The sequence below is a fragment of the Peromyscus eremicus genome, chromosome 7, assembly GCF_949786415.1.
Source record: "Peromyscus eremicus chromosome 7, PerEre_H2_v1, whole genome shotgun sequence".
NCBI lineage: Eukaryota > Metazoa > Chordata > Mammalia > Rodentia > Cricetidae > Peromyscus > Peromyscus eremicus.
Genome location: NC_081422.1, coordinates 88887564 through 88912182, shown reverse-complemented (window position 1 = coordinate 88912182; position 24619 = coordinate 88887564). Strand labels below are relative to the sequence as shown.

General features: G+C 43.0%; 1 protein-coding gene across 1 annotated transcript in view; it reads right to left on the bottom strand.

Annotated features, from left to right (window-relative positions):
• Slc9a9 (solute carrier family 9 member A9) overlaps positions 1 to 22759 on the bottom strand; it is a 549322-nt gene extending 526563 nt beyond the window's left edge. The window contains exons 1-2 of the mRNA XM_059268372.1: positions 22466 to 22759; positions 7576 to 7778 (exon numbers count right to left, since the gene is read on the bottom strand). Of these exons, the coding sequence (XP_059124355.1) occupies positions 7576 to 7778; positions 22466 to 22640 (378 nt within the window). The 5' untranslated portion in view covers positions 22641 to 22759. The remainder of the gene's footprint in view (positions 1 to 7575; positions 7779 to 22465) is intronic.
• Between the last annotated feature and the right edge of the window lie 1860 nt (positions 22760 to 24619).

Genomic DNA, 24619 nt, shown 5'->3' with positions numbered 1-24619 from the left:
AAAAGGTGATATATACAGTTATAGAAAAAAATACATAGTTTTAAAAAATAAAGTCTTTAAAGAGACAGTAAAATTAATATAAAAAATAAGCCACGTGAAGATGAATATTACACAGAAAATCTGGACTGTGTTGTCTTTGGGATTTTTTACTGCAGAAAAACATTTGATTGTAAAAGCTGTTGAGTTATGCCAAAATGTATATTTTAAAGGTACCTTGACTTCAAAATTTGGATATAAGGATATGTTACTTTGGAAAGGAGACTCTGCTTTTGTTCCCACAGAAAGCCAGAGGCTATGGATTTGTTCAAGATTAAGATACATCAGGTTTGACCAGCCAAGACCCCCTGAAAGGTCTCCGATGACACCATGGCCCAGATGATCCAACATCCAGAATGGTTTGAAGACATCTGGCTCAGACGATACAGCTTCATGGACTATTCCATAATTCTAAAATTTTCTTTGTTTCCCCATAAGATACAGCGCCCCCTTCCAGCAGGAAGTAGTAAGAGAAGCTACGCCCAAATTCCCAAATTATATGTAATTTTATTTTGTTAAGGTTAAAACATTCCTTTTTGAAAAAAAAAAAAGGGGGGGAAAGTGCTGTGGGATGTATGGCAAATGTGTTGTTAATTAGTCGATAAATAAAACACTGATTGGCCATTGGCTAGGCAGGAAGTGTAGGCGGGGCAAGGAGGAGAATAAAGCTGGGAAGTGGAAGGCTGAGTCAGAGAGACACTGCCAGCCGCCATGATGAGAAACAGCTTGTGAAGATGCCGGTAAGCCACGAGCCATGTGGCAAGGTATAGATTAAAGGAAATGGATTAATTTAAGCTATAAGAACAGTTAGCAAGAAGCCTGCCGTGGCCATACAGTTTGAAAGCAACATAAGTCTCTGTGTTTACTTGGTAGGGTCTGAGAGGCTGTGGGACTGGCAGGTGAAAGAGATATATCCTGACTATGGGCCAGGCAGGAAAACTTAAGCTACAATACCATCTGACCCCCTCATCATAGACCAACCCAACGGGACTGCCTCTTTATAACAATGTATCAATTAAAAATTTTATAAATGAACTTTCTTCTTTATAACAGATGTTGTCTTATCTAAGGTTTAGAATGAAAGCAGCTAAGTGTCCAAACATCCTCATGGCCCTCTCTGCCAAGCTCGAGTTGCACTGGGATCCTCTCATGCAGTACAACCAAGACTGGTCAGAATGGAGAACCACAAATCACCACACCTGTTTCTTTGTAGAATATGAAGGATAAAACCTACTGCATTGAGAGTATCCCACCAACGTTTCTCCAATCCCTGATGCTGATTAATCACCCAGAGGCTCCCTCCCTCCCAGCATGCCTAGAAAAGCTTTACAGGAGACTGTCCCCCAGCCCTTCTTTATCCTTCCTGAGAGTGCGCCAATGTTAACTGCACATATTTATCTCCTGGTCCAGCCACGTTTCCTGGTTAAACTGTACCTCTTGCCAGAAGAGCTCCGGCCGTGGCCTCTGTGCAAGAAACTCATCAAGCAGAGTGAAAGACCAGAAGGCTCACAGATAAACATAAGAATCAGAAGGAAAATTTGGACAGTGATAAAAACAATCAATAAATTGACCCACTTAATGGGAGCAACCAAATTAAAGCTGCACAATTAGTTGTGTCCATAAGTTTCTTTAAAACATCCTTAAGAATCATGGTCACATTAGTCGTGTTCTGTGACCTACTGGGTGAGGACCAGATTCTCTTTTTTGACACAACAGGACATTATAGCTTAGCACCCCAGAGCCACTTCCCTTAACCAACTGATAGTGTCACTTTTCAAACAGGAAGTGAAGACTTAGCAAAATTTTTACTGAGGAGTTTCCTTTGTAGTCATCTGATTTATGGGGGAGAGGAACAATAAATTTAACTGTGCTGACAACTTTTTAAAAATGCACTTGATCTGCACGGCATCCCAGCCGAAGGCACTGCTCACCCTTCCAGCTCAGCGGTGTACATATATGTAACATAATATTGGCCCCAACAGGTTAAAATTAAAGACACCGTAGATCCACCGAACAGCTTCAGCAAATGGTGTTGTGAACCAAATGGATAGTTCCGGAGCATCACAGGGCATGTACAGCAGGCTGCTTTGAATGCACATCTACTCAAACACGTGCCGTACTGTTTTCACTTGTCTCTAAGTCAAATACCTGTTTCCTCTCCTACATCTTTACCTGTGTTGAGCATGACGAGAACAGGTTTAGCAGATGGTGTTTCCTGAAGTTTACATGCAGCACAAGCACACAGCACATCGCTGCTGCTGTAAATGCCAGGAGCTCTCAATTTTCCAGCTTTATACTTTCCTACTGGAAGGAATGCATGAAGGCATCGACCTGTGCTCTGTTTCCAAGCACCACGGGCAGCTAACCAGACCAGAAATGCGTGCGCTCATATAAAACCTTCCAAGAGATGATGGGAATTCCTCCCTGTCTCTCCAAATCCTTGACATTTCATCCAAGCTCCAAACTCCATTCTTCTAAGAGTAAAACTCACTATCAGGTCCTAATATGTAGATACAAAGGCTGAATACTCATTGTAATACATGCCCAAAAGGAAGGGGATCCAGTGGGGCCCTGTGGTGGCTTCTGTTCCCCCCTAGACCTGCCCATCTCCTCCTGCCTGTGAAGCTGAAATTCCCTGGGTCTCAGCCTCTTCCCTATGGGCTTTTGGAGAGCCTGGCCAGTGTGTGGGTACAATAAGCTGTCAGGGTTCAGGATCAAATGCCGTGAGTCTCCGCATGGCTTCTTCCCGCTGGCACTGGAGTCTGGACCATCATGTAATCTCTGTAGACTATATTTTATTATCTGCATATGTACAAGTAACATGAGAGGATAACTGAAAATTTTAAAACATTCAGCATCCAGGACACTATAATTCTATCAAATTCAGGATGATAATTTTCACACATTGCATGTTTCTCTAGATGTGTATATATTGGCAAGTTTTCAGATTTATTCAATTATCCATTTCTGTATTCACTCATCAGATATTTATTCAGCATGAGGCACCATGGCCGGCTTTAAGGATACACTGGTCAATGACAGGCATGGTCTCTGTCCTTGCAAAGTTTGATGTCTAGGGTGTGGTGTATCTCTCCCAGGGGATGCTGAATAAATGAATAAACCAGCCTCACAGTTTAGTGTCCCTGACATATACTAAGCACCCACGTGTTGCAGTATCCATGCAGCACTGTGGCTGGAGGAAGTGAGAGTGACAGAGATGTTGGCAGTGTGGGACAGCAGTGACAGCAGCAGGCAGTAAGAGTGGGAGCAGTGAGAGCAGTGTGGTGCAATGGCTGGCGCTTCCTGTACAGCATCTCATTTAAACTAAAACAATCCCACAAGATGAGTCTTATTAAGAGTTCATCTCACAGAAGTGAGGATAGATTGGCGCCTACCAAAGACTGGGGAGAGTAGTGGAAAGGGAAGGACAGAAGTTGATCATTGGGTGCTATCTTAGTTTCTTTTTCTGTTGCTATGATAGAATACCTTGATTAAAAAGTCATTTAAAGGCCAAGTAATTTATTTTGGCTACAATTCAGGGGTACAACCATCACATAGGGAAGTCACAGCTGTGGGAGCTGAAAGCAGCTGCGTCCACGGCCAAGAAGCAGACAGCATGGGTGCTTGGCGCCCTTTCTCCCTTCTTATGTAGTCTGGGACCCAAGACCAGGAATGGTGCCAACTACTTTTGGGATGGGTCTTTCCACCTCAATTAATGTAATCAACCCCTCAAGAGTCATGCCCAAGGATTACATCATCCCTCAGGGTATGCCTAGAGCGGTGGTTCTCAACACTCCTGATGTTTCCACCCTTTAATACAGATTCTCGTGTTGGGGTGACTCCCCAAAGATAAAATTATTTTTGTTACTACTTCATAACTGTAATTTTGCTACTGTTATGAATCGTAATGTAAACATTTTTGGAGGTAGAGGTTTGCCAACAGGATTGGGACTCACAGGTTGAGAAGCAGTGGCCTAGAGGCTCATATCCCAGGTGATTCCAGGTCCTCTGAAGCTGACAACTGACACTGGTCATCACAGGCACTAAGTCAGTAAGACAGGAGTAAGAATTGCTTGAGCTAGGGGATGACTCAGTGGTTAAGAACACTGCTATTCTTGGAGAAGACCAGAGTCTGATTCCTAGCACCAACACCGGGTGGCTCGTAGCTGTAACTCCACTTTTAGGGGCATCCAGCACCTCTGATCTTTAACTTCCAAGGGCACTTGTACTCACATCCACATCCATGTAATTTAAAATAATAGAAATAGATTTTTTTAAAGGCTGTCTGTTGTGCTTTTGCTCACTTAGTAGGATGATTACTGATAATGGTAACACACTTACTGCAGTCTACAAAACTAGAAAAAGGATTGTGGTTGTTTCTACTTTAAGGAAATGGCAAATGTTTGAGATGATGGGTATGTTAGAGTTATTTAAGTGTATTCTACAGTGTGGATGTATGTGAAAACATCACATGATACCCCATTAATGTATACAATTTTATGTTTTTATGTAGCATTAAAAAAAAAAGTTTAGAGAACTAATCAGTGGATAAGTGCCATTTGTTGCTCTTGCAGAGGACCCAGTTCAGTTCCCAGCACCCATAGGCAGCCCACAACTATCAATATCTCCAGTTCCAGAGGATACAACCCCCTCTCTGACCTCTGCAGAAACTAGGCACTCATGTGATGGGCATACAGCTATGCAAGCAAAATACTTATATAAAATAAAATAGATAAATCTTTAAAATATTTTTGAAAAAGAATGTTGGGAACTACAGTTATTTAAATGAACCTAGGGGAAATGACATACTGTGTGATCCATGTTACTCCCTTATAAACCTTCCATGAATGGATCCTTTTGTGGAGTCTCTTTTTATCTAACAGAAATTAACCGATTGATATAAACAGATGCACTCAAGAGAATTCAAGAAGCCAAGCCAATAACTGTACATTTCTACACATCTAGGGCTTGCCCATATTGTCACGTGAGCAACAAATACCAAGTAAGTCATACTCCAGTTATTTAAGAGCAAAAGCCAGTCCCCTTAGAGTCACCTAACAGTAAGGACTCTGGGAGATGTCTTGTTCCCCAGCAGCAGAGATGGGAGTATTTATACTGGGCACAGAGTCACCGACTACAAACCCAAGGCATTTGAAGCACCACATGCTGGCCTTGACTCAAAGTTTCATGGCTTAGAAGTGTATCCAGAAGATGCCTGAGCTAGTCAATGTCAAAAAAAAAAAAAAAAAAAAAACACCCTAGGGACACAGCTCATCATCTGACCATGGAAAGAAATATTTTCGTCTCTTGCCTTAAGTTTTCAAAAGAAAACACTTGATTGTGGCTGCTGATAAAGAAATTACTGTATTGTAACACAGTACCAAAATTTCTGGCCAGGTATTTATGGGCAGTCCTGCTAGAGAACAGGACTGTTGCTGCTATGGCAACAGGAATAATTCCAGCATCCTTGGAGAATCAACCTGTCTGGAGTACTGCTGTGTAGAAATACAGACAAAATTGGGTAGGAGCAGAAGGAGAGAAGTAATTTATATCCAGGAAATGCCAAATGTAAAACTGGCCAGGTGTTCTGGTACATGCCTGTGAGCCTAGCACATGGGAGGCTAAGGTGATTTCAAGGATAGCCTGGGCTACATAGAGAGTTCTAGGAAATATTAGGGTACACACAGAGACCTTGGCTCACAATAAGTAAACAAATAAAACTGAAATCTTTTAAAATTAACATCCTGTGTTAACAAGTTTTATAAAAATTACTTTTGATAAATAATTTTCTATAAAATTACTTTTGATAAGTAATTTTCTATTATCCTTTTGGATAAAGAGAATCATATTACTGAGATCATTCAAAACATAACCTGGAAGTTGCTCCATTTATTACAGAAGTGTATTATTTAGCTTCCTTACTGTGTGCTCAAATCTACCTGCCTAGTTAAGTGTGATTTGGCTTAATATTATAATTTGACTTTTCTTAGTCCTAGCAAGTCTTATCACATACTTAATATAGAAATATACTAGTGGAAGATAATGAAGAAAAAGATAAAAAACTGTAAATCAGTCATCTTGAAAAAGGAAAAAAATAGAAAATTAAATCCCTTCCCTACTTCTCTAAACTTCTCAAAAGCAGGAAAGTGTGTGTGTGTGTGTGTGTGTGTGTGTGTGTGTGTGTGTGTGTGTGTGTGTGAGACAGAACCAAAAGAGTGTCTGGGTTTCTGAAGCTTGAGTTACAGGCAGTTGTGAGCCATCTAATTGGGAATCTAACTTGGGTCCTCTCGAAGAGCACCAAGCACCCTTAACCACTTAGCCACCTTTCCAGCTCCCCCATTTTTTGTGCCCAAAATGTATGTTTTTGTTGTTCTTGGCTTTTTGTTTGTTTTTGAAACAGAATTTCTCTGTGTGGCCTTGGTTGTCCTGAAACTCACTTTGTAGACCAGGCTGTTCTCAAACTCAAAGATCTACCTGCCCCTGCTTCCTGAGTGCTGGGATTAAAGGCATGCTTTGCAACCACATGGAAATATGTTTTAATAAGAAAATTAAGTCTGTATGCAATAAAGGTGATAAAAAATGTATTACCATCCAATCAGAGAGTGCTCACCTCTGATCCAAAGACTCTGAAATAATTCCGGCAAGCTTCTGGCTCCTACCACACGTGCTCATTGATAACAAGAACTCACCATCTCATGGGTGATGTTCAACACACAAAATACCACAAAGGATAGTTGAAGCTAACTCCTCATCCTAAGTGTTTGCAGTAGGAACATGGTTTCTTGCTAGTGGCCAAAGTAGCTAAGCTATCATAAATGTGCAATACAATCTCTCTCTCTCTCTCTCTCTCTCTCTCTCTCTCTCTCTCTCTCTCTCTCTCTCTCTCTCTCTCTCTCTCTCTCTCTCTCTCTGTATTTTGCTGGAACTCAAGCCCAGAACTTCACACATGCCAGACAAGTGTCCTATCACTGAACTGCATCATCTCAAGCTTGAAATTAGTTTTTAAAAATATGAATCATTTTGCATTTTTTAACCAAAAAATTCCTTAAACAACCATGGTGAAGATTTCTTGGGTAGATTCTAGGTTAGTGTATTTATAAGCAGCTAACCAGCAACCAGTGCCTTATATTGGAAGCAAAGGCCATCCAAAGATCAAAGTTCACAAATGGAAACATTTTCATTCCTCTCTATTTCCTCTTTGGCCTGGGGAGGTTTGAACCAAATTGCCAGCTGGTAACATGTACAACACTAAAATCACACTCATGAACACTGGGATTCATCTTAAAAAAGGAAAAATGGCTGAAAGATTTTATCTTTAAAGGGAATTAAATACAGCTCTGGCTTGCTGGAGAATTATATTAACATCTTTCCCCAAACTTTATGAAAAATACTGACAACTATGTTTATATAGTCAACAAAATGCCCTGGTGTTACAGTGTTGAAGAGGACAGACGTGTAGGTATACATCTTATATAGAGAAGCTTATATAGTGCCATCATTTATGGAAAATGAAGCTACATGTGTGGACAGGGTCCTTACCTTCTCCAGTATGGCGTTGCCTTGGTGGGGACTGATATTGTGCTGGCTGATTTCTCTCTTGTACTTATATTCGTAAACCTGGTCAGTGATGTTGATCAGCAGAGTTGATGGGCTGAACGACAATTTCCCACATTCATAGACGGTTCCACTCTCAATATCAGTTGGGGCTGTGGCATATCGTAAAATTAATCCCATTATGAGACCTAAAATGAACAACAAATAATTGTTCTGGAAGAAGGAAACCTAAATCTCCCATAATTGAATGACCCAAACTTTTGATTTGGAACCAACAGAACTGACACGAAGAAACAGGAGGCCATTGCTTGGTTTGAAAATTGTTTACGCACAGATACTAATTCATTGGGATGTGTTGTTGGAATAAGTCATGGACACTATTGTCTGAATACTCAGAATATATTCCCATGGTTTTTTCCTCCCAAATTTGGAGAGGAGGTACCCACCTCTCCTCTCCATTCAAAGTATTCAAAAGAAACTTTACTCTGTGATCAACATCGAATAACCTGTTATTGAGGAGATGGATCCCTAGGAGAGAGTCTGTCTTGTGGAGAACTGTCCCTTCTCACTGACATGATTCATTTATATCTCAAGCCCAGTGGGAGAGGTGGCCTGTTCTCTTCCTGGGGGCATGACAAAGCAATAGTTTCTCCATTTTTACTGACAGGTATCTGAGACCAACCCAAAGAGGATTTGGTCCAAGGACACAGGTCTAAGGTACAGATGGACTTTGGCTCCTGAGTGACATCTCTGAGCTTCCTCCTGAGTGACATCAAGCAGCTTCTTCTCCAGCTACCAAATTCTATACTTCCTGCCAGTCAACAAGGTACCTTTTCTTAACCTTTCAAACAATTTCCTGTTAAAATTTTGCTTGCCCATAGTCACGTGTATTCTCATGATACAGCATCCTTTATACAAGGGGCCAATTCTTGACTTCTAAGCTTCTAAAATCTATTAGAACATTCATGGCAGTAAGATTGCTATAAACATCTTAAATATAAATATATCAGCAAAAAATGGAGACAAGAGCTTTAGAGACCCAAAATAGTCCTTGATTTAAAATTTGGATTGATGTATGTGTTTTGAGAGAAATAATCCAACTTTATTCTTTGAATCTTGATTTTTTGAGGTTTTTGTCCCTTGCTTGTGAATTCTATCATCTAGTAACATGTCTTTTCATCTTTGTTGTTTCATTTTTTTAATTTTTAGACAGGGTCACATGTAGTCTAGGCTAGCCTCATTCTCACTATGTAGCCAAGGATAAATTGAATTCCTGATCCTCCTGCCTCTGTCTCCTAAGTGTTGAGACTGCAGGAGTCCACCACCTTACTGAAAAAAAGAAAAATCCATTTTTCCAATGAGATACTTTGCATTAGATATTTTGTCCCACATAATCTGTAGGTCTAAAATAAAAATATAGTTTGGGGCCTGGAAGGGCTTGAGTTTGTATAAGTCGAAGACTCATAAGCAGAAAATTCTAATACAGCATGACGTGTGCCAGAGCAGCTGAGCTGGGAAGCACGCTGTTGTAGAAAGAGGCACTGAACAATGCAAAGCCCGAGGAGAAGCTGAAGGCTCACAAGAGTCTTATCTCGAGGAGCTGATCAGACAATGAGCAGGATCTGGGCTGTACATCTGGGTAGCCGTGGGAATCACAGTCAGCAGAAAGTGTATCCGGATCTATGCTCTCTCAGTACAACTGTTGGTGGGAGGTGCTTGCTCAGCCAGGGCCCATTTCCTGGCAGCTTTGTCTCTGGCCAGATCTCATCAATAGCGTGTAAGCAAAAGTGGTATATTTCACTTCTGGGTTGGGGCAGAGAACATCTAGTGAATTCTCTCTCTTCTTTCCCTCCTTTATTGGCTGACTGGGGAGAAATCCAAGCCTCTAAAGACAGACAATGTTACTGGTCAGAAGGAGCCTGGGTCCCTGAGAATCCAGGAGTGTGTCTGTGTGCATATGTGGTGGTGGTGGTGGGACATCTGCCAGTCAGAAGCACCTGCACAGGGCCGCTATGAGGGAAAACTTAACTTCTGTTGTATAAATTGCTAATATCTCGGTGTTTCTGTGTTCACAATCACTAGTAATACCCTCATTAGGACAATGTCCCAGTGTACAGGGACTTTGGAGATCTGATGCTTTAGGAAGTCAGTAGTGGTGTAGAAAGAATATATGAGGTAGAGGAGAGGAGAAGGAGAGAGGGAGGGAAGGGGAGAGAGAGAAAGAGAGAGGAGATCAAAAGGCATCTCTGATATTTCCGTTCAGTGGTAATGAGAACTAATGAAAGATTTTAGGTAAGATGGTAAAATAATTAGATTTTTGTATAAGAATTACCACTTGGGCAACAATGTGGAGAACTGATAGAAGGGTAAGAAAAAAAGCAAACTGACAAATTTCTTTGATGAATTTTTAAAATCTCACTTACGGTTCCTTCAGTTTAACCTGCTCTTTCATAATGAAAACACTGCAGACAATCTTCAGGAACAAGAGAAGACACAAACATTATGGTTTAGAAATAAAGAGTCTCCCTGAAGGTTCATATGTTGAAAGTTTGTCCTTAGCTGCTGGGTTCAATCATTGAGGCCCCTGGGGGAATCTCAAAGACTATACCTTGTCCCAGCTCCTTCCTGTCTCTCTCTGTTTCTGTCATAAAGTAAGAGCTCTAGGCACTATGCCCCTACTCCCAGGATGTTCTCTATCACCACAGGCCACAGGGATGGGACCAAGCAGCTGGACTGAAGTCTCGGAAACCATGGGCCCAAATCAACCCTGCCTTTGCTACAGTCTTGGCTATTTCAGCACAGCAATGAAGTCTCACCAGCTCACTGACCTTCACTGAATACACGATCTGCCACAGAACAGTGGGAACCTTCCAGACATAGTACTGAACGCTTATGATAACCTAGGGAGGGGCAGAGGATACATCACCCACACCTGACGCTTTGTAGGTGTCTGCGGAAGAACAACACTCCGTCGACTCATCCCTAAAAGTGAGCCACACACTCATCCCTAAAAGTGGAAACACAAAACAGAATCTGCAGAATTGCAGGGGTCTCAATGGAAGAACCTGAATTAATGTTATTTCAAACTCCTGGTAGTTAAGCTACTAAGTTTTGGAAAATGCTCTCAATGAGGTAGCAAGAAATGAACAAAAAGTGTCTGCCCGTAGTCATTTTCCAAGTATAGAAAGCAAGTCCTTGCCACAACAGCAAACGCCTACTCATTGATGTGGTTAAATTCACATATGGCCTCAAAAACTAAATGATCCTGCCTGGTCCAGCACCAGCTTGGGTCTCAGACTTCAAGAAGAAACACCCTGAAGTAAGTGGAGGCATTTGTAGCCAGAAATAAGTGGATGTACTAGCCATGAAAATGCCGCTCTCTTGAGAGGAGGGCAGTTGGCCTAGACTTAGCATCTGGGCCCCAGCATCTATCACCACACTTACACTGAGGCATCCTATACCCTGCGCACAGCCAATGTCTGAGCCCAGCAGGTTTGCAAAGGCAAGGAGCCAGGTACTCCTCTGAAGGACAGCCATAGATAGGTATAATCACTCCATAATTTTGACAGACCTTTCCTAGAGCTGCAGTGTAGGCTAAAGGTCCCCTGCACAAGCTCTTTTCTTTTCCTTTCTCCAAAAATGTTGGTTCAACATCAAAGACAGACATCTGTCCCGGAGACCTCATACCCCTCCCCGTTTTCTCTCAAAGACGCTTCTCATAGTGAATTATTTTCTAGAGCTAATCTCTTCCGGCACTTCCTTCTTGTAGGAGCCAACTTAACATATGAGCCAAAAGGTTCTGGCCCTAGTTTGCGCCAAACCCCAAGTGTTTGGAGAAATCAAATCTTGGCAGTTTCCAGAGGCACCGAGGCTAGCACACCCATGCTGCAGGAACAGCAGCTAGACAATCCTTGCTTGTCAGAGGCCAGGCGCTCCCACACAGCTTCCCACAGTTTTTCACAGGTAAACTCAGTGCTCTGGGCATATGCTGACACAAAGATGGAGTGGTGAATGGACACACACACTGCCCTGGCAAGATTGCATGGGAGTAGATGGGAGATCCAGGAGGGCTGCAAGAGGAAGACAAGTCTGAGTAGAAGGGATTGTTTCCATATCCACACAAATGTACAGGAGAAAGGAAGTGCCAGTCACCGGATCACCGATGAATAGAAGACTGGCCACCGTAGCTGCAGAACGCAAAAGCACCACTTCCGTTGGAAAACAAGAAAATCAGACATTCCAAGAAGCTATCCGGACTCAGTAATGGACCACCTCCCAGAACACATGCTCACAGCCACAACCTAGATCTGCCCCAGCACTCGAGCACTTTCTGAGACCCTCTTCCTCGACAGGAGCTGGCATCACCTTTTCAGGCAGTCTCTACTTAAGAAGCATTGGGGCTTCTTTACGTCTGAATGTCTGAACACACAGGGTAGGGAGAGGAACTGTGACCTCCTTCAGCTTCACACAATTCCCCTACCGAGCTCGATTCTCAGAGCACCCAGTACTCCTCGAAAAAGGCACTTGCCCTCACCTTGGCAAACATATGCCCTGGTATCCAGATCTCCCTCACCTGAGTACAGCTCATGTGGGGTGAGCCACACACAGCATTAGGAGCCAGTCTGATGGGGGCCCACGTTACTCAGTGTTGCTTTGCAGAATTCCAGTACACAATGAGACCGTTTAAGGCAGAGGCTCTGTGCTATGATTCATCTCCTTTCCTCCAGAAAAGACAAATACTTTAGGCAGATTTGTAGTTGGATTTTTTTTTTCAGCACATAAAACCCCTGGAAGTCAAGAAGAAGAGGATCTGCTATGTAGTCCACCAGTCCCAGGGATTTTTAAAGTGTCACAGAGAATGAGCACCTCAACAAATGCTGTGATGTCCCTGTCCTTTAGGGCTTTCAATACAATTGTCATCTAGCAGATGTCTGGCAGGCAGCTACACCATGTCAGAGCATGAAGGGAATGAGGTAGTAATGTGTGGTCCCATGCACCTGTTATCCCAGCACTTGAGAGATGGAGGCAGGAAAATCAAGGCAAGACTAGGCTATATGAGACTCTGTGTCAAACAAACAACCAGAGAGATGGAGATATAGATAGAGATGGATAGAAAGATGGAGGGTGGTGGAGGAGAGCAGAAAATGGAAAGAGCTTCAGGGATGCTCCCATCAAGGAGCATTCAAAAACATCAGCCTTGCCATCTGGAATCTCTCTTATTTCACTGTCCACTTTATTCTACTTGCATGCCATCTTACATGTAGGACATGTTCTGAGGCTTGTGTAAGCTAGAAAGAAAGAAATACAAAATGATTTTTATCCCCAAGAAACATTAGAATATGCCAGCAGCCTACTGGCCTTTTCCTCCCGCACAATCCTGGTATGCTAATGTCCTCTAAGAATAAGGTACTATAAGTGTCTCACTATAAACCTCATTCTACAGTCAAGTCCTCTGCATCCTGCTGACAGTTATTCAATATGGTACAGAAATGTTCCACTGACAGGGCTTTGCTTAGAGAAATATGGATGGGACCTTAATACTTTTACAAATCCTAAATGGCAGCAGATGGCAGAATAGTCTTCAACATACAGACATCTCCCAGTCTCTTTTGTGTTTATATGGTCACATGTCATGCCCCACAGCAGGGCAAAGCACAAAGCTCCCCTGGGCCTCAGTTTTGAAGGGATGCTGCTGCCCTGGAGATGAAGGGCACAGGCAGCCCAGCTGTGGGTGTGAGTTCTGTGGACTACTGCACAGCAGTCACTCAAGTGCTATATGGAGTTTACAAGATCTTGGAAGCCACGTGCATGGGTAGCAAGTACGTGAAGACTAATACATAATACAGGACAGCTGAGTTCTGGAGCTGATGCTCCATGTGTTGAGTGACGACATTGCCCCTTCTCTAAACCAAGTAGGTGAATCCCTAACCATCTCAACCTGACATGGGTGGTGAAAACAAACAAACAAACAAACAAACTAGGGTTTGCGCTCTCTCTCTCTCTCTCTCTCTCTCTCTCTCTCTCTCTCTCTCTTTCTCTCTCCTTTCACATCACAAAGTTCTATTTGTTTGTGTTGTGACAGGGTCTCAAATTCACGCTCCTCCTGCCAGCCCATCACCAGTAGCTGATATTGCAAACATATAACCCCACACACAGGGGATGCCCTGTGTTTTGTTTTGTTTTGTTTTGTTTTGTTTTGTTTTGTTTTTTCAGCTGCCCATCCCTCCCCACACAGCCAAGTGCTCAGGGTACACTGACTTCATCCTCAGCTCCAGGAACCTTCTTTTCCCCCCTTGCTGACAAATAGTTCTGGAATAAGTGAAGGGAACCCTGCCAGGGAGCTTCATAGAAGAGTTTGAGAGACAGGGAGGAAAAGAGGGGAGAGAAGAAGAGGGGAGTCAGGGGCAGGGTTTCTGTTCACTTGTTGCTGAATAGAAGCCAGGTCCTGTACGTGCCAGGCAAGCACTGATATTGAGGTGCATCCCCAGCCCTGAACATGTCTTAAAACTCTATTCAAAATATAATGTGTCAAGTCCCAGGGAATCTTAAACTCCAAGGAGTTTAAAGGGAAGATAAACTAGCCCAGTCCTCACAGCACTGGAGGAAGCCTCCCCCAGGCATGTAAGGATGTGCATGGGTTTAGTCTATGGAAAAGAGGAGACACACAGCCGCCATGGAGAGGCATGCATAGATGAGTGGGCAGTCAGGCCGTGGGGGTGACCAGTAAGGGCCACAAGGAAGGAAAGAGCATGCTGCTCTAAGAAAGCCAACATGTACACATATTGGAGTTTAACTGCATCTCTGATACTTTTAACTTCTTATTTTAATGGTTATCCATTCTCTAGTCACCTGATCAAAGTCTTGGTACTCACACTGGTTGAAAGAGATGACAAAGATTTGGGTGTCAATGTCCAAATGCATTTCCCAACAAGTTCCTGTTTAGTAATTTGGTTTAAACATGAGTTTAGTCAGGGATAAAATGGAAAGCAAGATATCTATATATACAATACTGCCTGTTATTTAAGGCTTTTGTTTTTTTCCTGGCCCTGCCCCCACCAACCTTCTAAATTTGAAAGCTGAGTGTGGGTGTTGCTAAAAGGGACACAATTCATTGCTTCATGCTCTTCACTACGGACTTTCCCTGGTGGGGAAAAATGTTTCATAATAATTTCAGGACTAGAGTGTGCTACCTCCCGGCCTGAGCACCCCTATATACACCCAGATGGAGAGCCCTCCATGAAGTTGTCCACCTTGGGACAACTTTAAAATATTTGTGTGGAAGAGTCCCATGAAAAATGGCACAAGTCCAACCATCATATTCTCTCCAGAGTAAGATACCTCATGCCCACCATCCACCCTTGGTACATATTAGATAATACTAATATGCCATGCACACATGTGAGCATGCACATAACACACAACATGCATGTGTACATACACATCTGTAACGCAACACACATATTTCACTGGGTTTGGGGATTTCTAACGTGTCTTATAGATTACTTTTCCCTGGAAACTACTTCAGGCACCAGCTTTTTGTAGCCAACATCTTTCCTTAGGATCCCTAAGAGGCTGTCAGCAGACCTGTAGACAAGAGGGTCCAACTAGATACATATTGGCTGAACAGTGGTTTCTTAATTCACAGTTTTACAAAGCGATCTATCATTTTTTTCCTAGTAGCGTAATGTTGGGGACAGTAAAAGGAGCTTCCAAGAAGGGAGATGGTTTTCATCCTGATTAGGCGGAAAAGATGGTAGAAGACGAAATCAGCAACTGCCTGTTTAATGCTGTTCCTAGAGAAGCACTGGAGTGTGAATACGTGGGAGCCACCTAGAAGGATGTAGACACACTGCTGGGCCGCAGCCCAGAGTTTTTGATCATACCCACCTGCTTTGGGTCATTGTTCTTTAGCGGATGATGCAATTAGGGCAGGGCCCAGGCTGTTAGAAGCACTGTATAAGACAGCAGAGACAGTAGTTCCCATCGATAGCCAATAGGATTGAATTCTACCAAGATCAACAGTGTCAACTCAGCATGAAGCTCTCAGGGTTCTGAGACCCCTGAAATTAAAGTCATCATCTTCCAGACTCTTCCAAAAATTAAATTCAGTCCAACTAACATATGGTGAAAGCCCGTTTTTTGTTTTTGTTTGTTTGTTTGTTTGTTTGTTTTGATTCACTTTCCTTTCTCAGGCTATATAAAACATCTACCACACACATTCTGACATCCACAGGTATTTAAAATCCAAACAGGGCAATTGGCAAGGCAGCTTCCCCAGGGAGTGTGGGCAGGTGTTTCCAGGCAGCCATATCACTTTCCCTGGAATACTTCAGCTCCAGCTACTTAGCATGAATGTGATGTCACAGTATTGCTTCCACTGGGTTACACTGGGCTTTTTGCTCTGGACACTACCATTTCTGAGGTTTCATGTAATAAAGGAACTGAACTGCCCTTGACCACAACAATCCCCCACATACTGAATGGGCATACTCTGATAAGAAGAACACAATGGTGACCCAAATCTGAGACCACACTCAAAAATGTTCCCTCCAACTCTGTGTAGCATGTACATTTTCTAATTCTCTGGCTTCCTTATATTTATTTTGCAAACTTCCAAAGGTACTGTCTTAGGGTTTCCAATGCTGTGATGAAAAACCATGACCAGAACAACTTGGGGAGTTGAGATTTATTTGACTTACATTTCCATATTGCTGTTCATCATTGAAGGAAGCCAGGACAGGAACTCAAACAAAGCAGGAACCTGGATCAGGAACTGAAGCAGAGGCCACAGAGAGGTGTTGCTTACTGGCTTGCTTCCCATGACTTGTTTAGCCTGTCTTCTTATAGAACCCAGGACCAACCTGCCCAGGGATGTACCACCCACAATGGGCTGGGTCCTCCCCCATCAATCACTAATTAAGATAATGCCATACAAGCTTGCCTCCAGCATGATCTTAAGGAGGCATTTTCTGCATTGAGGTTCTCTCCTCTCAGATGACTTTAGCTTGTGTCAAATTGACATAAAACTAGCCAGCACAGGTACCATTGCCTGGAACAAAATAAACCTTTTGTAAATAACAGCAGGTATTCTAGAGTGAATGCTTGGGGCATGGAGCACTGACAACATAGTCCTGAGTTGGAAACACAGCCCTGCAATTACCAGTTACCCTGTGCCTCTGAGTATTGGATTTCTCATCTATAGCTCGAAAGCAATAATCTCTTTTTTATGCACTTATGTGTGTATATGCATGCTCGACTGAGCACACACACACACACACACACACACACACACACACACACACACACACGAAAACACAGACACACACATTTATGATACCTGGAAGCCATATAGAACCAAACTGGCAAGCTTTGAGTCCCACACCTGGCCTTAAGTACTTGTGTGACATTGGGCAAGTTACTTGATTCTCTGTTGTCCCAGATTCCCTATCTAAAAATGACTGTTGTGAGGATTAAATGGGTTAATATGTGTAAAGTCCTTACAGCTGTAAATTTTTACATGATTCATACTATTTGTTAGCTAGTTTTTATTATATATCAATGTTTTGAGATAACAAAGGTTAATATTCCCTGTCACTAATCCTATGAGTTTAGTTCAATTAGACGCTAGATAATAGCTCATAAATAGCTTGAGTAATAACCCCGCTCTCGTGATGTACAGCCTCAGTAGCCCTTCAGACCTGAGAGGAGTGATAAAGAGGCACCAGGGCAGCCAGGCCAAAGCTGTACAACTCTGAAGGTTCAGAACTTCAGCACAATACACAGGCTTATTTAGAATACAGAAGTTATTTTACTTAAAAAAAAAAAAAATCCCTCCCCTCTAGTTTTTGAAACAGAGTCTAACTCACAGCCTTCACTGGCCTGTAACTTCCTATGCACGGGTGATTTGTAATGAAACTTGTGTTGATCCTTCCACCTCTGCCTCCCAAGCGCTGGGATTACAGGTGTGCACCAGTACGCCCCAATATAACATCTTACGTAGAAAAAAAATGTCTTTGATTCAGTTCCTCTACTTACTTAATTTAGCCAACACCATACAGTGTGAAAAACCTTGGGCACAAAAATCAAGCTTTTTATAGCACAGCGGAGAATCTTGATCCTAACCACCTAGCCTGCAGATCCTTCAGGTTAAGGCAGAGCCACTCTGATTTAGTGAGAATAGGACCTACAGAGATGCACACGGCCACCCCTAAGTGCTCTGATGGGGTCACTTCCTAGTGAAGGATTCCAGTAGAAATTCAGTAAGATTTACTGAGCACCGAATTAAAGGTCAAAGCAGGCCTGGGAGAACTAGAAGTGATAAATCAATGCTACTAAGTAAAATCGTGTCTAGGAGAAAGGGCTAGATGTCATGATTGACTATTTGATTCCACAAAGAAAGCTACTGGGTTTAACGGAAGTCGCTCCAAGATATCTGACTCAAGTGTGTCTGGGTCTGAATTTTGGAGAAATTTTGAAGCTAGAAAGGAGTTCATGTCCTTCTCATTTCACAGATGAGAAAAATCAGACCAGAAATGAAGTCACATAACAATACAATACGTCCCACTACTGAGAGAGGGGAAAAAATCAGCCTTAAGAGCACTGAACCTCACAGAGAGCCTGGGTGCTTTCTCAACAGAGTTTGCCAGGTTTCAACAGGCACAGTGCCTAAGAAGGACCACTCAGGCCGGGGCAGAGGGGAGAGTGGGGATGAGAGTGTGGGTTTGGCTGTGGGGGGCACAGGTTGAGCTGTATCAGAGCAAAACTGGACCAGTAAGTGGGAGACACATCATGCCAGCCATCCAATTTCAGCCTGGAACCTCTGAGAAGGGGTGGGATGAAATCAATGCCTACATAAGATTTGGAGAAAGACAGTTTTGTGACTATAGTTTCTTTAAACCTGAAAAAAAAAACAACCCTAGCTTTTGCTTAAGTTATATTGCTCTATTAAACTTAGTCAAGAATACTTTTTTTTTTTTTTGAGACAGGGTTTCTCTGTGTAGCTTTGCGCCTTTCCTGGAACTCACTCTGTAGCCCAAGCTGGCCTCAAACTCACAGAGATCCGCCTGGCTCTGCCTCCCGAGTGCTGGGATTAAAGGCGTGCACCACCACCGCCCGGCCAGTTAAAAATACTTTTAAGGGATCAGAAAATATCTGAATATGACAGGGCTTTTGAGAAACTCAAAAGTCTAAGTATAGAGACTTGGAATTCCCTTGGTTCCTACTAAATGATGAACAAATTTCTACAAGGATTCAGGAGAGTCTCTAATTGGATGACGGTAAAAACCAAAGATAGAACTCTAAGATGTTCAAATTGTTCTGTCCCTAGTCTTAAATTCCAACCCTCAAAGGTATGGCATTACAAATGGCCTGCAAGATGTGGCAGCCCCCAGGGAGACACAAGGGACTCTTTAATGCTATCAGGGACCAAGGAGCCAGTGCTCTTTTATGAACATTGAGGAGATGACTCTAGGCCCTGAGTAAGCAGCGCTAAGTGTTCCAGCTGCTGCCAATCAATATTTTGACCATTAACGCTCATTCTGACTTTTAGTGCAGTTTAAATGATTATTACTGTTCCTTATTCTTCCATTTTGAAATAACCAGAGCCATAGGATGTCATGAGCGACAATTATCCTTCACCATGCCTGGTGAAGCAAAAATATTGCCACAATGACGCCACTAATTTTTAAAAGCATCCCATGACCCATAATAATGAAAGGAGACTTTTTTCATATAAGCAATTACTTGTATTTATATCTTCAGTTTTATTTCCAATCAACACAGAGGAAATTTCTTGGCCCCTATAACCCTGCATATGATATTTTAAGGTTAACAACTTGAAAATTGTTTCTAACAATAATTATGAAAGAACTGTTCAACATTCTGCTTGGTCACACTGCCCCTTGTTTATCCTCTAACTGTTCATTTTCTGAGCCTCTGATCCCTAGGATTTTTTTAATTGGATTCCCAAGTACACTGATTAAATGTATCAACATCTATTGAATCTTCTAAGGGACATTTGGCACAGGTCATCAGAATGCCTGCAGAGAGGGAGACAGGGAATGTGGTGCCTTGAAGAAAATGCCAGTCTCAGCATAGAGGCAAATGACAAGTTGTTCAATCAGTCAATGATGGCAAGATGGTACAGCCAGAAAAGTAGGGGCTGCTAGCCTAATTCACCGATAAGCCTGAAGAAAAAGGCCACTCTCCAAGGTGCCTCGTGACAAGCCTGGAGGGTAGAGAGAATTGCTGCAGTCTACTTTAAGGTGGCAAGCCTGTGGGTGGGGTGGGGTGGGGGGGCTGCTGCAGACTACTGTAAAACAAGAAAATTAAAACATCTAAGTTAGTTTTCCTTTCCCATTGGTCCTCACTACGCATCTCACCAGACTCCCATAGAAACAACGACTTCCATCCTCAGGTTGGAGAGAGGGTTTACCCTGGAATTTCAGTTTGTCAGACCTGCTAGAAAAGAAACTATATGGCCAGCCCTTAAAGTGCTTGCAGCAGGAGCATATATTTGGTGCTTGCTCTTCTGTATTTCTCCCCTACTCACCCACCCCCTGCGCGCGCGCGCGCACACACACACACACACACACACACACACACACACACACACACACCCTGGAATATCACTGAAGAAATTTACCTATTACTGTCTCAGCATCCTTAGTTAAAAGCCATGCTGAACCCCAGCTCAACAACAAACTAATACCATGACCTCCATAAGTCCTCCTTCCTCTGTAAAACGGGACTTCTGTTTGCTGAAGTCCCTTTCCACTGTATGAATTCCATATTCATTTAAAAGACTGGGCAACTAATGCATTTGGGGTTCTCTCCCACTTACTATTAAGAAATATTTCTTAGAGTTCCTCTTTTCCCTGGGTTTTAGTTTGACTATTTCATTGCACCCCTGACAGAAAGTATGAAGCGCTTCAGGTATAGCATTTTGATTATTCTGGAAGAAGAATGTGAAGGTCATCCTGATGAATTTTCAGAGTCTAGCCTCATTAACAAAATGAGACAAAACCTCATTAACAGCTTGAAATGTATGAACATACACTGGGAGGACCATGACACCTGGCTGTTCAGCTTGGGGAGGACCTCCATGCCTCTTTATTAGCCAAAATTTAATCAGAAGTTAATTCAATCAAATTTTAGCTACTTTTATAAAACAATCTCCCTACAGTAAAGAAAGAAATTGGCAACAATAGTTATAATTCAAGCAACTTTAAGGCTGTGGGGTAATCTTTCCTCTAATAAGGACTTAATCTTAAACCTGTGTTGCATCACTAAGGTATGGACAGCCCTTGGATATGATGCTAAGGATGGCATTGTTTCTGGCTTCTCAGATTACATCCTGTATCTTTTGGATTATTTATTACCCAAGACAGAGAAAGATCCTGGTAAATCGATTATGGAGAAAGGGAGAATGACTCATGGCTGGGGCTCTGCCTCTGAAAGCACCATGCCGTGCCCTTCTGTTTAGGCATGTCTCTTCTGAGTTCAACCCCCACCCTGAAAAGTTTGCTGTGTGCTGTGTGACTCCCAGCACAAAGGAACTGAACTCTGCTCTGAACTGGCTGCCTGAAAACAAACTGCACTGCTTGGCCTTAAATGTCTGTCCTATAGCTCAGATGTCTCGCAGGGGATCTAGTTAAGGATAGGATTTCTCATGCTTCACTTCAGGGCAGTACATACTTAACATCAGGACATCACACGCTTAGCACAGAAAATGTGCCCTCATCTTGTCCCCTGGACCTCAGACATATCAAAGGGCCTCAAGACAACTGAAATAAGGGTAAGCCAAAAAGTATGTTCTTCACTACGCATTACGGCAGCCCTTTGACTGTTAGCATTGTGTTCAAAGTTGTTATTTTTTACTAGGTGGGATAAGGTAGTGAAGCCAGTTGGTAGTGCGACAATTGTCTCGGTACCAGTTCAGTACTGGTGCCTTGTATCTTACCTTAAAAAACTAGGTAATCCAGCCTAGTCTGTATAGACTACATAATCACATTTAATTAAACTTTCCAAAAAGCATGGATGACATGGTAACTTGCATAGAAAGAACATCACTTTGGGAGGTTAAATCTTAAACTAACACTTTTCCACATGGTTTACAGAGTCAGGTGTGGTTACTTATGCCTATTACTCCAGTACTCAGGAGACTGGGGCAGGAGGATCATTGTATGAGGCCAGCCTAGTGAGTTCCAGGCCAGCCTTGGCCACAGAGTGAGACCCTGTCTAAAATTTAAAAAAAAAAAAAAAAAAAAAGCAGAAGCAGGAGAAAGTGTGTGAGAGCACAAATAAGTATCATAAACAAGATCACATGAACTCGGGCTAAGCAATAGACAGTACTGCATAGGAAAGTCTTGGTTTAACACATTTTATTATCAGAAGCTAAAACAGTGTTCGTAGGATGAAAAAGGATTTGGACACAATGATTCCCGTAACAGGGTTGAGATCAGTTTCTACAAGTATTTCTTTTTGAAAATAATTGGAAGAGTATTTCCTCCAGGGAATCTGAAGCGATTCGGTTAAGTTTGCACGCTCCTCTGGCTGCCTAGGAAGAGGCTGCTCTGACCACTATCAGGACCAGAGCTCCACGACGCCCTGCATGACAAAGGACTCCAGCTGTCAACAGACTCACACAATGTGCTGCCTCAGAACAGGACTGTGACAGCCGCTCTGCGGCCGGGCGAATTTCTGCCGCTCCTCTAGAAAGAGGCTAGCATTCAGAACATCGCAGCACCTCCCATCAAGCTAACGACACCTCAGTCAGCATCTTCTCCTCACTTTGGGTACTTTGCCATCTGAGCACAAGTGTCTATTTACGCCCAGGCAACAAGTTTCACATGAATCCCACCATTTACACACTCACCATACACCATCGCGCCTCCAGTCTCATGCAAGAAGCGGAATCGATGATTTTTAAATAACCAGATTGTTAAAATGGTAAGGATGAGCAAAAAATTGAAGGCAAGCAGCTCCACTGCTCCCTGGTGTTGAAAATGATCTTCATCCTTCCCTGACGTAAGCCGAAGCTGCCCCGCCATTCTCCGCTCGAACGTGATGCTCAGAAAAATTCCTGGGTGAGGGATGAGCACTTTGAACAGGTTTGCCTAGCACGGGCTGTCAGCCACGGGATTTCAGAATAAACGCTGCTACTTTGTTGCTACTTCACGAGCGATGGCTTAGCATTCAGAGGGCTTCTAGTTACAACTTCCTGTTTCTCTCTTAAAGCAGCCTCGTCTCTTTTCAAACTCCAGAAGGTGGTTTCATCATTCTCTGTAAATGATTCATTTTGGGAAGCGATCTTCCACAGAGGTCAAATCTGAAAGCAAGATGCTGATATGTAGACTCTATGCCCCTCCTGTTTCCAGCATGATTTCTTAGGCTGTATAACTGGTAAACTGTAAGTTGATAATAAAGCAGTTCAATTCACCACATCAATATTTTTCAGATTCAAAAGGGAAGTGCGGACCCCTACCTTCACCCATTCAGGTTTCACCTTTCCCGCCAGAGCCTCCCAGGTGCTAAGGATGGACAGATATGACTTCACGGGGGACTATTTCTTAAATTGAGAAGCACAGATCCAGCACATGATTCTCTGGTTTTCTCTAATTGTTAGTCACAGAGTAGACTTTCCAACTAAAATAATCAAAAGGAAAATTATAGGCCTGTTAATATGGTATTTGGATATGTTAAGGAGAAAAAAAGGAAGAAAGGGAGGGAAGGAGGGGGAAGAAGGGGGAAGAAGGAAGAGGGAGGGAGGGGAGGAGAAAAAAAGAGGGAGGAGAGGGAGGGAGGTGTTCAAGACAGTGGCACCTCCAGTTCTTCCTCCTTGGCAAACATCAACACTTCCTTGCTTTTAACAACCAATCACCATGCTGCCAGGTATGCTGTGGAGTCCCAGCATGTCACCACATGGTAGTAATGGAGGAGTGTTAATGTCTAGTTTCTATTCTGAATGAATTAGGGCTCCGTTTCTATTGTGTAATTCATTGAGTATGGAGAATCCAAGTGTGTACTGAAAAAAAATACATCACTAAAGGCTTCGGGACAAACACATAATAAATAATATTAGGGACTGCCTAATTAGGATCTTGCAGGCCTGTAATTCTTGCATTCAGGAAGCTGAGGCAGGAGGATCGATGTGAATTCAAGGTCTCCCTGAGCTACATGGATACTGGAAGGTAACTCATCAAAAAACTAATATTGGGTTGGGGATTTAGCTCAGTGGTAGAGCACTTGCCTAGCAAGCACAAGGCCCTGGGTTCGGTCCTCAGCACCAGGAAAAAAAACAAAAACAAAAACAACTAGAATCGCTCTCTGGGAGAACTTATCAACGACTCCCCTGCCTCAGCTTCTTTGCTTACAAATTCTGGAGCTGGTTTTCTCTGTGCGCTTGGCTTGGCAGGGGCCATTTGTGTGAGTGGCAGATGTCCTTATGCACTGCCCCATTTGGCACTCATCTCTGCCATGACTAATATTCAAGAGGTTCTGAAGCCTGTCAGCGACTGCTTGCGAGTGTGTGCCAGCAGCCTCACCTTCATGATTTGCAACCCCACAGGTTGAGTCCTTAGATTTACAAGATAATACAAATTCAAAACCTGAGAACTTCCTGTTTTGCTGCTTTTTAAGCCATGGGTGAGTCAATCGCTTTGGTTGTCTCTTGCCATGGTTTCTCCATCTGAGAAAGTACATGTTCTTTGATTGTCTTACCGCGTCGTTTTCACTCTTGTGCCCAGTAAAGAGATGTGACCAGGGGATGAGAAGGAGCCTGAGAAGTTTGGTCAGCTGCACAATCCTTTCCAAAGCTCCGAATTTGATGCTGACAATGGTAAGGCAATGGTAAGGCAGTGTAGAAGGACTAAGGAGAGTGGGTAGAGGAAGGGGCCGCTCACCTGGATGTCTGGTCCAAGCTTCGTTCCAGCTGAAAGTGGAGAAGGGAAAAGCAGGGACAGCAGTCGCTGGGAAGGTTTTGGACAGAGACAGTTTTCCTCTTCCGTAGATGTTTAAATGGGAACATTAA